This window comes from Tarenaya hassleriana, unplaced genomic scaffold, assembly GCF_000463585.1.
Source record: "Tarenaya hassleriana unplaced genomic scaffold, ASM46358v1 Cleome34, whole genome shotgun sequence".
NCBI classification, from domain to species: domain Eukaryota; kingdom Viridiplantae; phylum Streptophyta; class Magnoliopsida; order Brassicales; family Cleomaceae; genus Tarenaya; species Tarenaya hassleriana.
The window spans coordinates 864477-881670 of record NW_010966542.1 but is presented as its reverse complement, the minus strand read 5'-3'; the positions used below and the strand labels follow the sequence as shown (position 1 = coordinate 881670).

Genomic DNA, 17194 nt, shown 5'->3' with positions numbered 1-17194 from the left:
TTACAAAAAATCAAAAAATTTGTTTTGGCGATTAATCATTCTAAAAAACGAATTTTCCATCTAATATTAGTTTCTCCAGATTAATTAATTTTTTTTATATAAAGGTGAAAACTAATATCATTTTTATTTTATATGTGGAATCATCAATTGGGAAAACTAATATAGAGGTGAAACAAACCAGCAAAACTCGTTTTAAAAAAATTGTTACAAGGCAAAATTCCTTAATTTTTGTAAAAGAAAAGTGGAGACCAAAAAAGAAATACTTTCTTTGCAGCAAAGTAAAAGACCAAACAGACCTTAGAAAACAGGAGCGGAAAGCAATCTCTTCCTCTCTCTCTCCCCTCGCTGTCCGAGCCAGCTGAGCTTGGTGCGAACTCGGTGGCGACTCAATGGGTCAGGAATCGTTTATCTACAGTTTCGTCGCCAGAGGCACCATGATTCTTGCGGAGTACACCGAGTTCACGGGGAATTTTCCGGCGATAGCTTCTCAGTGTCTCCAGAAGCTTCCTTCCTCCAACAACAGCAAGTTCACTTACAACTGCGATCACCATACCTTCAACTTCCTCGTTGAAGATGGCTACGGTTTGATTTTTACACTCCTGATTTTCTCCTTGCTTTCTCGGTTTCTGTTGTACTTTTCCCGGGAAACAAACCGGGTTTGGAAAGTTCTAGTTGATTGAAGTAAGATTTTGTTGGATCTAGCTCAGTGCCAACACGTTTGGAGCTCAGTGTCTGAGATTTTGAGGTTGTCGTGAGCTTAGATTTGTTTTCTAGGCTATGCAACAGCTTTCTGTTCCTGTGGGTTTGTTTGGTTTCCTAGAATCTGTAAGTAAAAAACAAGAAGGAACAGGAAGGAAACAATTTTATGGCTTTAGCTGATTTGATTTGATTTCCAGAAAACGAGTTTCTTGTAGAAACTCAGAAAAATGCAACACTTTTAATTTATGCTTCGACTGAAACAAATGGATACCGGGAAAGATTACAGATTTCTAAATAAAGCAACAAAGAACGAGGTTAATTGCAAATAGGCTTGATAGGGTGTTGTGTTCTTGGATCTCTTTGAGTGTTCCATTGGTAATGGAATGTATAAGTCGAAAAGCTTGAATCTTGAGACAGTTTTGTGTGATCTGTTGGGATGTTTCTTGTGCTGTTGGATGATGAATGCGTCCAGTATATCACTACCTGCGGTGATACCTTTATGGGAAACATGTTGGAGATGCTTTAGCCGTTCATTGTATAGGGAACTAGTCATGACTGAAACCAACATGTGTCCATCGAGATCGGCTCGAACTCATAAATTTACTTAAAACCGATCTAAGGCTGTATCTCGTGATGGGTTTTCTGCCATTTTCTGGAATGATTTGAAAAGTTTTCATTTTTGGACTTTCTTAGATAGGATATGACTGAATAGTGATATTTCCTTAATCAACTTCTCTTTGCAAATATACGGACTGCGTTAAATTTGGTAAAATCGGAATAATACTTTACTAACTTTTCCTTGCTTGCGTTATTGTTGTCTGCTTGTTGTTATCAACATTACATAGGACATAGAGATGCCCCGGTAAAATTTATGCAAAGCTATGATGAGACATCACTTGTCATGATGTTTCAAGAGTGTTCTTGCCTGTGCTCAACGTAGAAACAATGTGGTGAATTCTGTCTGGATTTCTCTTATGTAATAACCCTCGTTGAAATGATGTTTTCTTTCTTGCAGCATATTGTGTTGTGGCTAAAGATTCACTCAGCAAGCAAATTTCGCTTGCATTTCTGGAGCGCATGAAAGCTGATTTCAAGAAGAGATATGGGGGTGGAAAAGCAAGTACGGCTATCGCCAAGAGTCTGAACAAAGAGTTCGGGTATGTAGAATCGGCCTTCTTTTTGGGTAATGAGATGCAACTATCGTTGGAAACTGTGAGATTGTTACAAATTCGCAGGCCGGTTATGAAAGAGCACATGAAGTATATTATTGATCACGCCGAGGAGATTGAGAAACTGATAAAAGTAAAGGCTCAAGTTTCGGAAGTTAAAAGCATAATGTTGGAGAATATTGACAAGGTATCTGCACCATTTATGTCTCATAATTCAGTACATTGAACATATTCTGTTGAATTCTCTACTTGGTATTGGCACGTGTGTGTCTATTGATTGTTCTTCTCGTTTTGCCCTTTTACAATGACCGGATTGCGAAAAGCCCGTTGAGACATATTCCCGATGCCCCATCAAAGCATAGTAAACGAATGATGTGTGTATATTTCTTGTATATGCAACATGTCCCTGCATGGATGCTTGTGTAAATGTGCTCATGGTAATGCGCCATATGTTCATCTGTTTTCAGACAATAGACAGGGGGGAAAACCTTACAGTTCTCGCTGACAAGACCGAGAATCTACGGTCTCAGGTAAATCAAACCCGAGATAAAAACAAATTAAATGACCCTTTTTTGTCATCTTATCTCGGCTGAATCTCTGTGCTTTTTTTTCGTTCTTACAGGCTCAGGAATACAAGAAACAGGGGACACAGATGCGGCGGAAGATGTGGTACCAAAACATGAAGATAAAACTCGTAGTTCTCGGGATATTGCTGCTCCTTGTTCTCATAATCTGGCTTTCTGTCTGTCACGGGTTCGATTGCACGAATTGAAGAAACAGACAGAGAGAAATCATGTCAATGATGGAAACCAGACATCGACAAGCATGGATGCTCATGCTCAAAGATATATATATATATATATGATCACAAGAGAGACAGAGGCGGCGAGGAGAGAAACTGTACTTTTGGTCCTGTAGTGATAAGATGTTGCAGATAACAGTGTTTTGTGCTTCTCTGTGTTTTTGCATTTACAGACTAAATACAGTTAAACGAAAGCAGATTACTGAAAGAATCCAGTTCTTCCTTTGGTCAGCGTTTAATGGTAAGTTGCTTACTAACTTGCAAAGATTCAGAAGAAATTTATGCTCGACCAGCTGGTGTCCCAAGGGTTGTTCTCAGGAGGAATCAGTTTTACGCGTGCTTAGGGACTGCGATGATGCCAGGCGAGTTTGGAGGGCTTTGCTCCGAGATTCTGCTCCGAAAAGTTCCCATGATCACGTAGATTGTGTCTGGAGTCACCATTTGGTTCCCTTGGGAGTGGAGAAACCTGCTTCTTTTTCTAAACCAGAAACTACCCAAGAATCCAGCCACCATATTCTACATTATTCGAGCCAAATTCACACACTTGGTAACCAAGGGACAAGACAAGGACTCAAGAAACCCAGAACTCTCTGTCACACGGGAATCACTAAACTTAACTCGGGTGGCAGCAGCCGGCGGTCTATTTAGAGGCCATTGGGGAAATTGGACCGTTGGTCGTGTAATAAATATTGGTGTCTAGTGCAGAAGCGTGGGCTGCGACTGGCTTGGGAACGAGGCTTTCGGAAAATCCAGGTCGAGGTGGATAATCAAGCCTTATGCACAGCCATCTCCAACCCGGAGCAGCACCTCACGTCTGATGGCTCAATAATTAAAGCCATCCAATTGCTATCAGCCAAGCCATGGGATATTTCCATCAGACATGTACTTCGTGAAGCAAACTGTTGCGCTGACCACCTGGCTGCTCTGGCGCATCAGACATGTATTTACTAATGTCTTATATGCAATCTTGTTTCGTTGTTTTAGAAGATGTAGTTGGGTCGGAAAACATGCGATGAATTTTTGGATTATAAAAAAAATATATCGTAACAATTTTTAGTTTGGTTGTGCCATTACATAATGCATATATTAACATTGTCTGTATGATACAATATTTGAGCAAGTCATTGTATAGGGGACTCGATCGATTAATTTTATTTGGTGGACCGCCAAGCCTAGAAGAGGAATGCATAATTTTTTTTAGAAACATTAACGATGTTATTATAAAATATACATGAATTTTCTACAAAAAAAAAAAACTAACGAACTTAGAAGAAGAAAAATCCATTAGTTGGTGGTCCAATAATTGAGGTGACAAAATTATTTCAAGTTCATAGATTCCATTCCAGAGAATGTGATGTAATTAAGACTTACTCCGAGCCTAAAAAATTAAGTGGACAAAATACACAGTAAAATATAGATAGTATGTGCGAATTAAACCACAAACCAAAATATGATTCATATTATATAATCCAAATATGAAAAATCTTTATAAAATATAATGGCTGTTGGAAAATTTTAAAGGTAAATAATTTGTCTGATTACACACAAAGTAGTATTACTTTAAACTTTTTATATTTCTTTCCCTTTTCCTTCGTTGACGAAATTTGATGAGGGCTATGGTTAGAGCAGCTTTTCATTAACAATTGTTATTTTTTAAAATTCTACATATAGGCCAATAATTTAAATAGTGATATAGTTTTTATAAAAATATCTAAGATTTTTAAATTTAAAAATTGTATTGGGTTAGACAAGATCATTAATTAAGATCTCATATGCTCAACCAAGGTTCGAAGGAAACAAGATAACGTGATAAGTAAGGTCTAAGTGTCTTTCAATATTAGTGGAGGTGGATATATATATATATATATATATATATAATGGAAACTTTATCGTGATTGTGTTAGATTGATTTAGAATAAAGAAGAAATCGTGAAGTAAATTAAATTAGAAAATATTGAATGAAAGAAAGAGCGTTTCGACCATAAAACATGGCCATGCGGCATCAAGTTGTTGGCTATTAAATGCTCGGCAGGATGGTATGGATTATCATAAATAGTTATTATGTCGGTTCATATGGTATATGTTTACATATTATATATATATAGGGAAAAACTCCTAAAAATTTCTGAATTTGTGCGAGAAAAAAAATTTATAAACTTGTGAAGGTGTCAAATAATTCCTAAACTTATAAAAAGTATCTTAATAAATTCTAATCTTGTTAAAAAGTGTCATATTAGTCCTTCGAAAAAACTGATTACAATAATATAATTTTATATCCTACGTGGCAGGTGACATGGTATGCCAAATGTGATTTTTTGCCACGTAATCAGTACCGAGTTTTAGAAAGAAAAAAACCCCTAAAAATTCCTGAATTTGCAATTATATTGTTTCCCCTCCATCGGCCTCTTCCTCTGCTGCCACCACTATCGCTTCCTCTTCCACTACCGGGATCCCTCGGCCGGTTCCCGACATGCTTCCCCATCCTCCTCTGCCGTCGCTGCTTCCTCTTCAAAGGGCTGTGACCATGCCGAAGGTCAAGGCGAGATCTGGTGGTCTGTCGGATGGTAGGTTGGACGGTGCGATAATTGAGGAGGATGGAGCTCTAGATGACGAGGATGAGGACTCTAAATTGGAGAATCGTGAGAGGTTAGTGAGAAAATCGAGCAGTTGGGGAGGAAGTAGCAGAGATAAGAACATCGACACTGTCATCGCAACTACAACACCAGCATCAGCAACCTTACTTCGATTACTTCTTCCCCGTCGTCGAGAGCATGCCAGGAACCACGCTGGAAGAAAACCCACCTCCGCCGCCGCAGCCTCAGGCGAAACCACCGCGATTTCTCCGGTTTCTCATCACAGAATCGCCGGCGATTCTGAAAAAAACAGTTTTCTAAAATCCAGTACTGATTACGTGGCAAAAAAAATCACACTTGGCGTGTCATGTCACCTACCACGTAGGACATAAAATTATATTATTATAATCAATTTTTTCGAAGGATTAATATGACACTTTTTTAACAAGATTAGGATTTATTGAGACACTTTTTGCAAGTTTAGGAATTATTTGGCACCTTCACAAGTTTAGGAATTTTTTTTCTCGCACTTTGCAAGTTCAAGAATTTTTAGGGGTTTTTACCTATATATATATTTTAGTTCTTTTAGTTTTATCTTTATCTTTTTCGCGTACATTTTTTTTTAAAAAAAAAATATGACGTGCACAACCATATCGGCATCACATCAACGTTCCGGTTGGCACAAATGGTTGAATTTTAACGCCGTTTGATATCGTATAGAACGTTACGATACATTTCGAAAATTTGGTGAGGAACCGTGATAAATTTTGAATTTCAGCGTAATTTTATGTTAAATTTAAAATAAGTTTCCATAATTTTATATAAATTTGTGTGGTAAAATGTTATTTTAAAAATATAGATAGATGAATGAAATGAAAAGTCCATAATTATTATTTGAATAAGTTTATCTATATATGTAGTGTATAGGAAGATATTATTATTAGAATATTATCATTGATATGATTATGATTTATTCTACATATTATGCCTAGAATATTCTATTGTATTTTGCTATATATTATGATGTATTCTTCCCATTATCAATAATAAAAAAACATTTTCCGTGTGTACGTCGTAATAATTCAAATGCGACACGACAAGTGATGTCTATTTTCTGCCCTAACATTCAAAACACGTACACATAGGAATATTATATATATATATAATATATGGACAAAGAAAGAGTTATAAAATCAAGGAGAGTATTTTGAGCGAAAGAAAGAAAGAGAGAAAAAAAATGGAAGAGATGGGGATTGTGATAGTGGGAGGTGGCATTGCAGGCCTCGCGACTTCCCTTGCCCTTCACAGGTATTTTCATTTTCGTATACGCACGTATATACGTACATATATACTCTATGTGTTGACACGTGGAAAACGTACGTGCGTATACAGGAAAGGTATAAAGAGCGTAGTGTTGGAGAGGGCGGAGTCATTGAGATCGGACGGAGCAGCTCTCGGCGTTCAGACAAATGGCTGGAAAGCTCTTGAACAGCTCGGAGTCGCCCATATCCTTCGCCTTTCTTCTCTTCCCTTTTATCAGTACCCAACTCATATATATCCCACATATATATGTATGTATGTATGTATGTATGTATGTATGTATGTATGTATGTATGTATTTCTTACATGTCTTAAAAACAATTATAAACAGGATCCGAAGTGTGCTTGTTGAGAATGGGAAGCGATATGAATCGGCTGCACCTGTCTCGTATGTTTTTTTTTTAATATATATTGTATAGTATGATTTTTATTTTTTTATAAAAAAATATAAAGATTGGATCTTTGAAAAATGTAAAATGTGAAAACAGGTATGGGGAAGCGAGGTGTATTAAAAGAAATGATTTGGTCAAGGTATTGGCTGATGCTCTTCCCCAAGGAACCATCCGTTTCGGATGCCGAGTTGCCTCGGTGAAACTCGATGAAACGACGTCATTTCCCATTATCCGTGTTCAAGATGGGACGAATATCAAAGCAAAGGTAAATGATATATATTCTCTAAAATGGTATTATATCAACTAAAATGTAGAGCAATATACGGTACAAAAAAAAGCTATATATATTCGTCATGAAACTATAATATATTAGTTAGGGGGGAGAACGGTTTGACTCGTTTCGATTTATTTGATTACGTGATAATCGAATTTTGAAAATTTATAACTAAATGATTATTTGGTGTAAATCGGTTCGATTCGATTCGATCTGGTTATATCTAGTTAAAATTTTAACTAAATAAAAATTTGGTTAGATTCAGTTTATTCTGTTATGATTAATTTGGATTATATTTATTCTGTTACGATTCATTTAAATTCGATTATTTCGGGTTTCAAAAAATCACAACAAACGACTATTTAATTTTAATTGGTTTGAGTTTAAATTGGTTCGGTTCGGTTTCCAAATAACCGAACCGTTTACCGACTCCTATATCGGCCAACTTTTTTCTGAAAAGGTGTGTGTATATATATAATGTTAAAACTTTTTCTAAAATGGTGTTAGGTTTAAATGATGAAAACAAGCATGAAACTCTATATAATGTTAAAAACTCTTTTCTTAAACACGTTTTCAAGGTTTTGATTGGGTGTGACGGGGCGAATTCAGTGGTGGCCGAGTTTCTACGGCTGAACCGGACAAAAGTGTGCGCATCACGTGCGGTGAGGGGATTGACGAGCTATCCGAATGGACATGGGTTCCGACACGAGTTTGTAAGAATCAAGACGGACGATGTCTTGTGCGGAAGACTTCCCATCACCGCCCATTCCGTCTTCTGGTTCGCCCTTGTTCCAAACTGTTCCGCAGGTATGTTACCTCTCCCTCTCTCTAGTTATAGATTTCTAAATATTTGTATGGAACCGAATGACCCGAACCGAACAAATACCAAACCGAATCTAAATCATATACTGAAACATCAACCCCTAATAAAAAACTCATTTCTATCATAAAATAAAGAAAACACTTATATATGGAATATTTTGTAAAAAAAAATCTCATATTTTAATCTAGCTATCTTTTTTATTTCTTTTCATACTTGCGTAAAAAAAAAATATACTAATTAGATTATATAAATATTAATCAAAATTTATTTGAATCAACCGTTTATTCTAAAATTGTCTAATAAAAACATTATAACTGATATCATATAGACTCAAAGAATTTCAAAGATCAAGAAGCGGTCCAGAAACTGACACTCAGATCGATCAAAGAGCTCTCGGAGGAATGGAAAGAGATGGTGAAGAAATGCGATAAAAGCTCGTTGTACATGAGCAGCTTGAGATACCGAACACCATGGGAGATACTGTTCGGAAAATTCCGCACAGGGACAGTGACCGTGGCGGGAGACGCGATGCATATGATGGGGCCATTCCTCGGACAAGGAGGCTCGTCCGCACTAGAGGACGCGGTCGTGATGGCGAGATGCTTGGCCGAAAAAATTGAGAAATGTGGAGACAGTAGAAAAAGGATAGAGGAAGGGATTGACGAGTACGTGAGAGAGAGGAGGATGAGACTCTTTTCGCTTTCTACGCAGACCTATCTTACGGGTTTGTGTATCGAATCGTCATCTCGAGTCGTGAAGTTGATGTTTATGGTATTTGTTATGGTTTTGTTCTTCGATCCGATTCATCACACTCGTTATGACTGTGGTCGACTGTAACCTATTGGATCTCATCATTGTGTTCGTAATATATATATATATATATATATATATATATATATATATAATTAAATGGCGATGTGTTTAAATGATTTGAGTTTTATGTCATATAAAAAAAATAACTCAGATAACTAAGGGTAACTAATTTAGTTAATAATCAAATAATTGAACTATTTCGAATTGAATTCGATATAAAAATCGAATGGTTATGATTTTTCTAAAACCGAAAGATATGAATTAATCAAAACTAAATAAAAAATAATTTAAAAAATCGATTCCTTTTTAAATGAATATTTTTTATTAATAGAAATCAAACTCGAATGGAAATAAACCGAGATGAAATTAATAGGAAAAATTACATGGAAATTGACGAACTTGTATAAAAGTCTCCTATTAAATACGAAATTTAAAATTTCCACAATAATATAGGAACTCATATTTTTACCTACAAAAAGCCCTAATTTTTTTTTTAAAAAAAAACTCCACGTTTGACAGCTTTAAATCGTTGACAGAATCCGGCGAACAGACGCTGAGTTGGCAATCGGAGTGCCAACTCATCGTACATGTCATCTGCCACATTAGACAAATCAGATTTCCGGTTTAAACCGAATTTTTTTAAACCGGGCCAAGAATTCCGAATTTAATTAATTTTTTTTTTTTGGTTTATGGTTAGACGAAAAGTGTACCAACTTGTAAGAGCCCAATGCCACGCTAACATTTCGACCCGAAATTTTCAAGTCTAATAAACAAAGGTTGAAACCCAATCCTATAAAAAAATCCAACTCGAATCGGACTCGGACCGGCCCGCTTAATATATATAAAAAATCAGATTTTTATGTGTTTTTTAATTTAATTTTTTCCAAAAAAAATAAATCAGGCTTTCACATGGACTCGAATTTCGTCGGGCTTAGCCCAATAAATCCCGAGCCCGATTTAAATCCGACCCAAAGGCTCAGACCTATGTTTTTAAGCATGGTTCGGGTGGATTCGGATCATGATTCAGGTCCAAATTGACACCACTAAATCAGTGCCCTTTAAAAGGAAGAAATACCAAAGTCTTTGCAACGTGGGTGACAAAATGATAAAACAACCCTCCAAATTTTCTTTTCTTTTTTTTTTTAACCCAAATTTCCAAGCAGAGAGTAATGAACTGTTACAGCTTACACTCTACAGAAGACGAAGAAGAAGAAGAAGAATCTAAAGAGTGAAATTTTGCCCTCTTTGTTTTTTAGCTTACATGCTTCCTGTATCCCCCACAACCCTCTAAAAATACTAACCTTCTTAAAATGACCAGAACAGCCTCCAATCAAATTATGGGGTTGATTTTGAATAAACTGGAACAAGTGGGGTCATTCTGGAAAGAGGGACTAAGGGAGGGCTCTTCAAGAAACATAAAAGGGCAATGCATGATGAGAGGCCTCTTCAAGCAAAACCAAGAAAAAACCTGAAGATGTCACTGAGAGATATGATCCCTTCCACACGCTTACTGCCTGCCTCCACGACCACAAGCCTTCTTACACCTGAAAAATCACAACCGTAATCCATGTTGTTTGATTCCTCAACATCTTCTTTTAGAAGAGAAGAATGCCTCTTCTGAACAAAAAACATGGATAAACTTCAAAGAACATCATGTCCTTAAGTTGCACGTCAGGAAAAGAATCTTTGCAAACTTTTTCAGATCCAAATTATCAAGTAAACTGTTGTACAATCTGATTCCTAAAGACTGGGAAATTTTATACTGGAGGCTAGAAGCCACTAGCAGAACCTTAGTATATACCTGGATTTGCCAATCGTTCCATCACTTTATGCAATGAGTCGGTCCGTAAACACATTTGGCACCTTTGAGTTCTCATCTCATACGGATAGTAAGAATCTTGCCCCAACTGCAAAGCCTTTTTTTTTCCCATGCGATATACACAACAGGGAGAAAGAAGAGTTACGTAATTACCCAACTTGTAGAAAGAGAGATTCGTAGAAAAAATGTTTTACTAACTATAGATGATTCGTGAAAAATTTTAAGAACAAGCCAATGCAACTATAAAACATCATTTGCATGCAAATGCAAAGAATGAAGTGTGCCATTATCGAGTTTTCATAGGTTCATTATACCATCCAGGATGTTAGATAAGTGGATTCTTTTTCAGACAGAAGTTGAATATTGAAGTCATGAAACATGTAGCAGTTAAAATACCTACCCGTTGAATGGTGGTTTCTCCAAGATTAATATTTGCATAAACTTTGTCCTTTGCCAAGGCTGTTATATCACTGCCAAATTTGATTAAAGAAAAAAACAAATCAATCACAATGCCAATAAGCTCGAGTTTCTTATCTCTGGATGCAAAACTGAAGTCCAAACAGACTTGCCTCCGACAATAGATATCCAATAAAGAGTCATTGTCATCAACAATAGGAACAGCGCTTACTTGAGCTGCAAAAGGAAGAAGAAGAGGAAGAAAAACTTATTACTTGAGATCGTTACATTATGTTAATGGTAACATATTTCCTAATTTAGTATGCAACTCCCAGTAACCGATACATAACAAATATGCTATTATTTTAAAGTGAAGAAGGAATATTACCTTGAATAAGTAAATTTAGTGCTTGACTTAGAGAAGCATTCGGTCTCAACATTGCTAGTGGCCGTCCATTAGCTTCTCCAATCTTTGGAACCCATGTCCCCACAGGTAAAGCACAAATTGGTAGCTGTAATATGGGCAAAGAACTAGAACAATGTCGGAAGTACCTGCATATACCTGAAAGCCAGCAACAATGGTTTAGCTGAAAATTCAAGAAAAGTATCAGATCGTATTGTCTATCGGCTTAAGCCTCTGGCAAAATCGAAAGCCAAGCTAAATCTTTCACACAAGGAAAGAAGCCACTGATCCAAGTAATCATGGAGAAAAGATGTCCTACATTTGAGTACTCCCGAAAGTGTAGCGAGATGTAATAGCTGAGGAAATGAACCATCCTCTGAAGACGAGTAAAGAACCGGTACTGTTGCCACCCCATTTTGCAAAATTTTCGATACCAAATCCTTCAAAATATCATATGGTTTTACCTGCAATGCACAACAACTAGATAGCTGAGAGTGAATCCTAAATAAATCTTGTCGTGTGTACCACATTTATCGAAATATGCAAAAAGAAAATGATACAATCCAGTACACCAATATTTCGCAGATAAATAATCAGAAAACCATGCAAGAGTAAGGATAAAGCTAGAAGAATGGAAAACGAACAACACATACTCAACGTCAAAACTAAAGAAAGACAATGACAATAACATGCTTCTAAAAGATATATATTATAGCAGGCACAAATCGATTAAGCACAGATGTGGAAAATAGCTCACATAAATGAGGTTTCTCGTGACTGGCCTAGCATGCCCATCAGCCTGCCTGTTCAGATAGGCTTTTCCTTCTTTCCAGGCAGATATGGTGTGAGTCTCAAGTTCCTCTTCGGTCAAGTTTGCACCATGGTTCCCAAGCTGCATTTAGAAGATAACTAAGCAGCACATTTCTTAATGTTTAAACTATTCAAGTTTTGGAGACAATTTTTGCGCATGAAGTAAATGTGGAATAATTAAATGGAATCCCAGCCACTGTCAATCGAATAGCCATTTAGGGGCAGCATACCTCTCTAAGAATCAAAATAAAATCCAGTGCACTAAGAACTCCAACAAAGTTCCCCTTGCTGAAATCCCAAAGAGGAGCTGTAGAAATACCCTGAAAAAATAGCTCGAATCAGAAAAATTGCATATCCAACATCCCTACTAGCAAGATGGGTGTTCGCAGAAGTCTCGTAAATGAAAAAAAAAACCATATGGGACAACATACAGAAAACTTCTATAACTAACATATCTAACGGTCATTGGTATACTGAAACTAACAGCCAGTGAAAAGCAATACCGCAGTCTAGCAGAGCACTGGATTATAGCCTTTGCCTCTAGTTAATGGCATGTAATTGTGCAGAACACGTGCACAAAGAGGAAAGTAAGGCACATAAATATCACATATCAATTAAATAAGATACCTGTCCATGCAGAATGTGAAATGCCTGTTTTACCGGTAAATTAACATCCAATGCCACAACCTGCATGATACATTCACTTTAAACTTTAAGAGAGTACTGGTCACTGCAGTTCAGTTGTCATTATTTGTTTTACAAGAGGGAAGAACAGAGGGAATAGCTTAAAGATGAAAAAAGAAAAAGGGAAAGGAAAGAAGTAAAATAAGGCCTTCAAACCTTTCCTGACTCTGGAAGTAGCTCATAAACAGTATGCCTAGACAAGTACTCGGATATTCGGTGGCGGGAAACGCGCAAATCCTCCTCTGATACTCCTGTCATCATATGAATAGGCGGAACCTCAGCAACATTAACCTGGAGTGTAGTCAGTAAAAAGAAAATCATTATAGAGCATCCCTCAGAGAACGGAAAAAAAGAATATAGAATGCGAAAACACAAGCATGATTAGTGTGTCTGAACAGAATCTTTGTTGTATAAGGACAAAAGTAAGGACACAATGATGTGGAAAATCAGCTAGACATGATGCCAATATCAAACAAGCCACAATGAGCAGGGGGGGGGGGGGGGGAAGAGAATAGCTTGAACTTTCAAAGTCGTAACAATTACACTGTGCGACAAACGGATAGCTAAACCAGCAACCTAAGTCATGAAGCCAACCCACAACTCAGTCAGAACAGAAAATGGTTTAAACCACAATTTTAGGATTATACACATCAAGTTGGCAGTAATTAGATTCCTCATCCACAATAGATAAAATGGTTTAAACCATACTGTTGGCCAAGAGGGGGGGGGGAGGGGGAAGAGAATAGCTTGAACTTTCAAAGTCGTAACAATTACACTGTGCGACAAACGGATAGCTAAACCAGCAACCTAAGTCATGAAGCCAACCCACAACTCAGTCAGAACAGAAAATGGTTTAAACCACAATTTTAGGATTATACACATCAAGTTGGCAGTAATTAGATTCCTCATCCACAATAGATAAAATGGTTTAAACCATACTGTTGGCCAAGAAAAAGATGTCAAACACGACTAGACCCTTACCATCTCACGGAAGGCCTTTGGGTCCACATCCATATTGGATCCAGAAGGCATTTGTGGATGCATTGCGTAACTAGGCCCGGAAGCGAGGACAGTGTTTACTATTCCATATTCACTGTTTGTACAAGGCAGGTGTTCGTCATGTTTCCATTCTCCATCAACGAAAAACTTATACTGCAAAGCAAGCAAAGGAGCAATGACAAGAGGATAAGGCTACATATTCAATAAAAAAAAAAGCAGATCATTCCATTAGAAGCCTCTGTTCAAGACATGGCTTTGAATCTTAGTTTTGGATCATATTACAAGCCACATAAGCGGATCATATTACAAGGTCACGTAAGCACCCACAGCAAGAACTTGTTAAAAGGTAAGGTAAGCAACTCAGAACTCCAGGGATTTGCATCATTTCTTCTTGAATATCCTCACGCAAAATCAGAGGTAACTTCAGATTAATTTACAAGAATAACATACCATGACCATATTTGTCGTTTCTCTGATAGCTTACTGGAAGCTACAAGAATACTATGGCTACTGTTGTTCAATGCTCATGAAAGATATGGCTTCACAGTGACATCCAGAGACTAACCTGATGATACCCAGGCGCTAGGTTGCATATAACCTGAAACACAGTGGGACACCCTTCAACCTGAGACATGGGAACAAGCTCAGACCACCTATAGAGACAAAAAGGGTACACCCATCAATTAAACCAATCCTGGCCAGAACCATCAGGCAAACAAAGTAAAAGAAAGACAAGAAACTGGAAATAAAGACAAGATTATTTCTAAGGGACTCCCTTGAAAACATTCACCTAGTGAATGAACCAGTCAGGTATACGTTTCTTCCACCATGACGCCAGATGAATGGCACAGGTATCACCACTGAGCTAGTGGCATCACCACCAGCTTCACGCATAGAATCCATATTTGGACCAAACATTCAGCGAGGAATTGCCTCCGATCAGCTGCTAGATGAACCAACCTTCAAATATAAAAGTTGTTTCTCATGTTATTCTTCTTTGAGTGCCCTCTTGTGATTTTTGAACTTGAAGAGCAACACCATGAAACATGCACAACAAACCAATACGTTTTTCAAATACAGAAACCATAATCAAATTACAAAAACAAATTAGCCTAAAAACAATATTCTCTAAAGATCGATTATGCATTCTCAGAAACACAGAATCAGGGACATTACATCAATGAAAACTCAAAAGTAGAATCAATAATGTAGTTGGACCAAAAAAGGCGACAGGTTTCAGAAAATTTTACACTTTAAAAAAAAGTCTTTCGAATTGGGAAAAAGGGCATAATTTTTAGAACAGTATCCCACCATTCCTCTCCTAAGCCGATTCTGAAGGACAATCCACTAAGCATGAAAATCAAATTGCAAGACCGTAACTTGACAAGACCAAAACCAAAACCCAATTTCTGAGATCGAGACGTACACTTGCAGACACCAATCACAATGTTACAAAACCTCATCAAAATTACAGGATACCAGAAGTCCAAAGGACTAAAACTCGAAACCCAGAAAGACAAACAGCTAAAAATCGATTACCCACATCAGAAAATCACGCATGGAATCCCCACAGTTTGTCACGGTGAAAAATTAAAATCAGAAAACTCACCAGAATGAGTAGAGGCCAAGGAAATCCACGAATTGGAACAAAGAATTTGGAAATCTCCAAATTTTCGAGCTTCGCAGGAAAGACGAGACGAGAATCGGACAAAAAAAAAAAGAGCCCAGAAAACGGAGGAGAAGAGAAGATGGGTAGTAAGAGAAAAATGTGCAAAGTAGAAAAAAAAAAAGGAAAAATTATTTTTTAAAACAAGAGATTCATCGCAGGTGCTGAAACCGAGACCGAGACGTATGCGGAATCTAAATATCAAACCCTAAACAATAAAAAGCAGAAAGGAAAGAACAAGAGGACAGTTTACATGGAAATAGTAATATGATTAAATGTTGGGTTTAAAAATGAATTGACAAAAGGTTGGGTGAAATCGGTAAAAAGAGATAAAAAGTTGGGTCAAAAATTGAAAAAAGAGGAATATACAAATCAATCAGGATACCTAGTTACATCTGTCAAATATCATGTTTGTATGTATTGGAAAGGGAAAGGGAAAGGGAAACGAAAAAATGGCTAAAAATTGTACGCATAAAAGATAAATATAAATTAAAAAAATTGGGAAAAAGAAAAGAAGGGAAATATGTGAGGAGGAAGTAAAAATTTAAATATATATTTTATGTTTCATTATATTAAATCACATTGACAAATACATAAAATGATTTGTTTATAAGAGACAGATCTGTCTTTCAGTTACGTAGAGGGATCTTATATTTCCATATGATAGAACGAATGACACTTGTATTGGACCTACAATGCTAATCCATTCTAGTTTAGAGGTTTTATAATAAAAAAAATATTATATGAATTCGATTTTTTAGTCTCTTTTAAAATTCTATAAAAAAATTTAACAAAATATCCGAATTTAGAATTAATAAAAAAATTAAATTAATTGATTCTATAAACAAAAATTAAAAAGACTGTTGAGAATGCAAACGATTTTACAGCCTCTGTTTGGGACAGATTTAAAAAAACATCGATATGGAATTTCTAAACATTCATATTTCATATATTTTTTTGAAGAAAAAGTTTTATTAGATGAATCATAGAAATTGATATTTTAGATAGTTAACATACAATGATTGTATTTGTGTAAACATGTTAAACTTTTTTTTAATATAATCTACATTTCATAAAAATATGCAAAACAAAACCGAACAGAACAATATTCGGTACTAATTTAATACAATTTATATTGAATTTGATAAATACCGAACCGATTGACTAACAGACCAAAATGCAAATTATCCAGCCTTATATATATAATATATAATATATATAATATAAAGTTTCAGTTTTTATTTTTTATTCATATAATAAAACTGTTCCGAATCATATCGACGTACCGATTAAGATTTGCTATAATTTTAATAGAAATAAATAAATATAATTTCTAAACCGAACCTAATAAATACCGAATCGAGACACCAAACATACACCCCGATATTCGATGCTAAAATCGAACCGATTAACATTTGGTTCTAATTTGGTATAATTTTAATGGAACTTAATAAACCATTCCCAAAACAGAATACGACAAATACAACCGAAACCCAAACGTCCACCTACACATATAGATACATACATGTATAAAAGGAGCAACGAAAGAGTG

The 17194-nt window shown here is 36.3% G+C and overlaps 3 protein-coding genes across 5 annotated transcripts; 2 read left to right on the top strand and 1 right to left on the bottom strand.

Annotated features, from left to right (window-relative positions):
- The first annotated feature begins 289 nt into the window (after positions 1–289).
- LOC104821771 (vesicle-associated membrane protein 724) lies at positions 290–2901 on the top strand. Its single transcript, XM_010552762.2, has 5 exons — positions 290–582; positions 1715–1856; positions 1935–2055; positions 2336–2398; positions 2491–2901. Exons 1-5 carry the CDS (start codon positions 390–392, stop codon positions 2638–2640), a joined length of 669 nt encoding a protein of 222 aa, XP_010551064.1. The 5' UTR covers positions 290–389; the 3' UTR covers positions 2641–2901.
- Positions 2902–6454: 3553 nt separating this feature from the next.
- Positions 6455–8920, top strand: LOC104821770 (FAD-dependent urate hydroxylase-like). Of its 2 annotated transcripts, XM_010552758.1 has the most exons (6): positions 6455–6551; positions 6636–6782; positions 6895–6951; positions 7052–7220; positions 7808–8036; positions 8381–8920. In XM_010552758.1, exons 1-6 carry the CDS (start codon positions 6481–6483, stop codon positions 8887–8889), a joined length of 1182 nt encoding a protein of 393 aa, XP_010551060.1. In that variant the 5' UTR covers positions 6455–6480; the 3' UTR covers positions 8890–8920. The 2 variants fall into 2 exon arrangements, with proteins under 2 accessions (XP_010551060.1, XP_010551061.1); XM_010552759.2 differs by lacking the exon at positions 6455–6551 and having other exon boundaries at positions 6689–6814.
- Positions 8921–9968: 1048 nt separating this feature from the next.
- Positions 9969–15868, bottom strand: LOC104821769 (sucrose nonfermenting 4-like protein). 2 transcript variants are annotated; one of them, XM_010552756.2, is made up of 14 exons: positions 15586–15868; positions 14767–14999; positions 14542–14629; positions 13959–14129; positions 13134–13268; positions 12921–12980; positions 12524–12613; positions 12241–12375; positions 11803–11947; positions 11469–11642; positions 11254–11317; positions 11085–11154; positions 10667–10781; positions 9969–10409 (listed from the first exon to the last, which is right to left on the bottom strand). In XM_010552756.2, the coding sequence occupies exons 2-14, from the start codon at positions 14892–14894 to the stop codon at positions 10312–10314; spliced, it is 1473 nt and encodes a 490-aa protein (XP_010551058.1). In that variant the 5' UTR covers positions 14895–14999; positions 15586–15868; the 3' UTR covers positions 9969–10311. The 2 variants fall into 2 exon arrangements, with proteins under 2 accessions (XP_010551058.1, XP_010551059.1); XM_010552757.2 differs by having other exon boundaries at positions 14767–14936.
- Between the last annotated feature and the right edge of the window lie 1326 nt (positions 15869–17194).

What these genes read in the sequence shown, in the direction of transcription:
- LOC104821769 (XM_010552756.2), bottom strand. Translation starts at nt 14,894, where the DNA reads ATGTTTGGTCCAAATATGGATTCTATGCGTGAAGCTGGTGGTGATGCC. An exon ending in CAAAGGCCTTCCGTGAGATG is followed by an intron (nt 13,269 to 13,958) that starts GTAAGGGTCTAG and finishes ACTACACTCCAG; the next exon opens with GTTAATGTTGCTGAGGTTCC. An exon ending in TTATTTTGATTCTTAGAGAG is followed by an intron (nt 12,376 to 12,523) that starts GTATGCTGCCCC and finishes TTCTAAATGCAG; the next exon opens with CTTGGGAACCATGGTGCAAA.
- LOC104821770 (XM_010552758.1), top strand. Translation starts at nt 6,481, where the DNA reads ATGGAAGAGATGGGGATTGTGATAGTGGGAGGTGGCATTGCAGGCCTC. An exon ending in TCTTCTCTTCCCTTTTATCA is followed by an intron (nt 6,783 to 6,894) that starts GTACCCAACTCA and finishes AATTATAAACAG; the next exon opens with GATCCGAAGTGTGCTTGTTG. An exon ending in TGTTCCAAACTGTTCCGCAG is followed by an intron (nt 8,037 to 8,380) that starts GTATGTTACCTC and finishes GATATCATATAG; the next exon opens with ACTCAAAGAATTTCAAAGAT.
- LOC104821771 (XM_010552762.2), top strand. Translation starts at nt 390, where the DNA reads ATGGGTCAGGAATCGTTTATCTACAGTTTCGTCGCCAGAGGCACCATG. An exon ending in TGTTGGAGAATATTGACAAG is followed by an intron (nt 2,056 to 2,335) that starts GTATCTGCACCA and finishes ATCTGTTTTCAG; the next exon opens with ACAATAGACAGGGGGGAAAA. An exon ending in CCGAGAATCTACGGTCTCAG is followed by an intron (nt 2,399 to 2,490) that starts GTAAATCAAACC and finishes TCGTTCTTACAG; the next exon opens with GCTCAGGAATACAAGAAACA.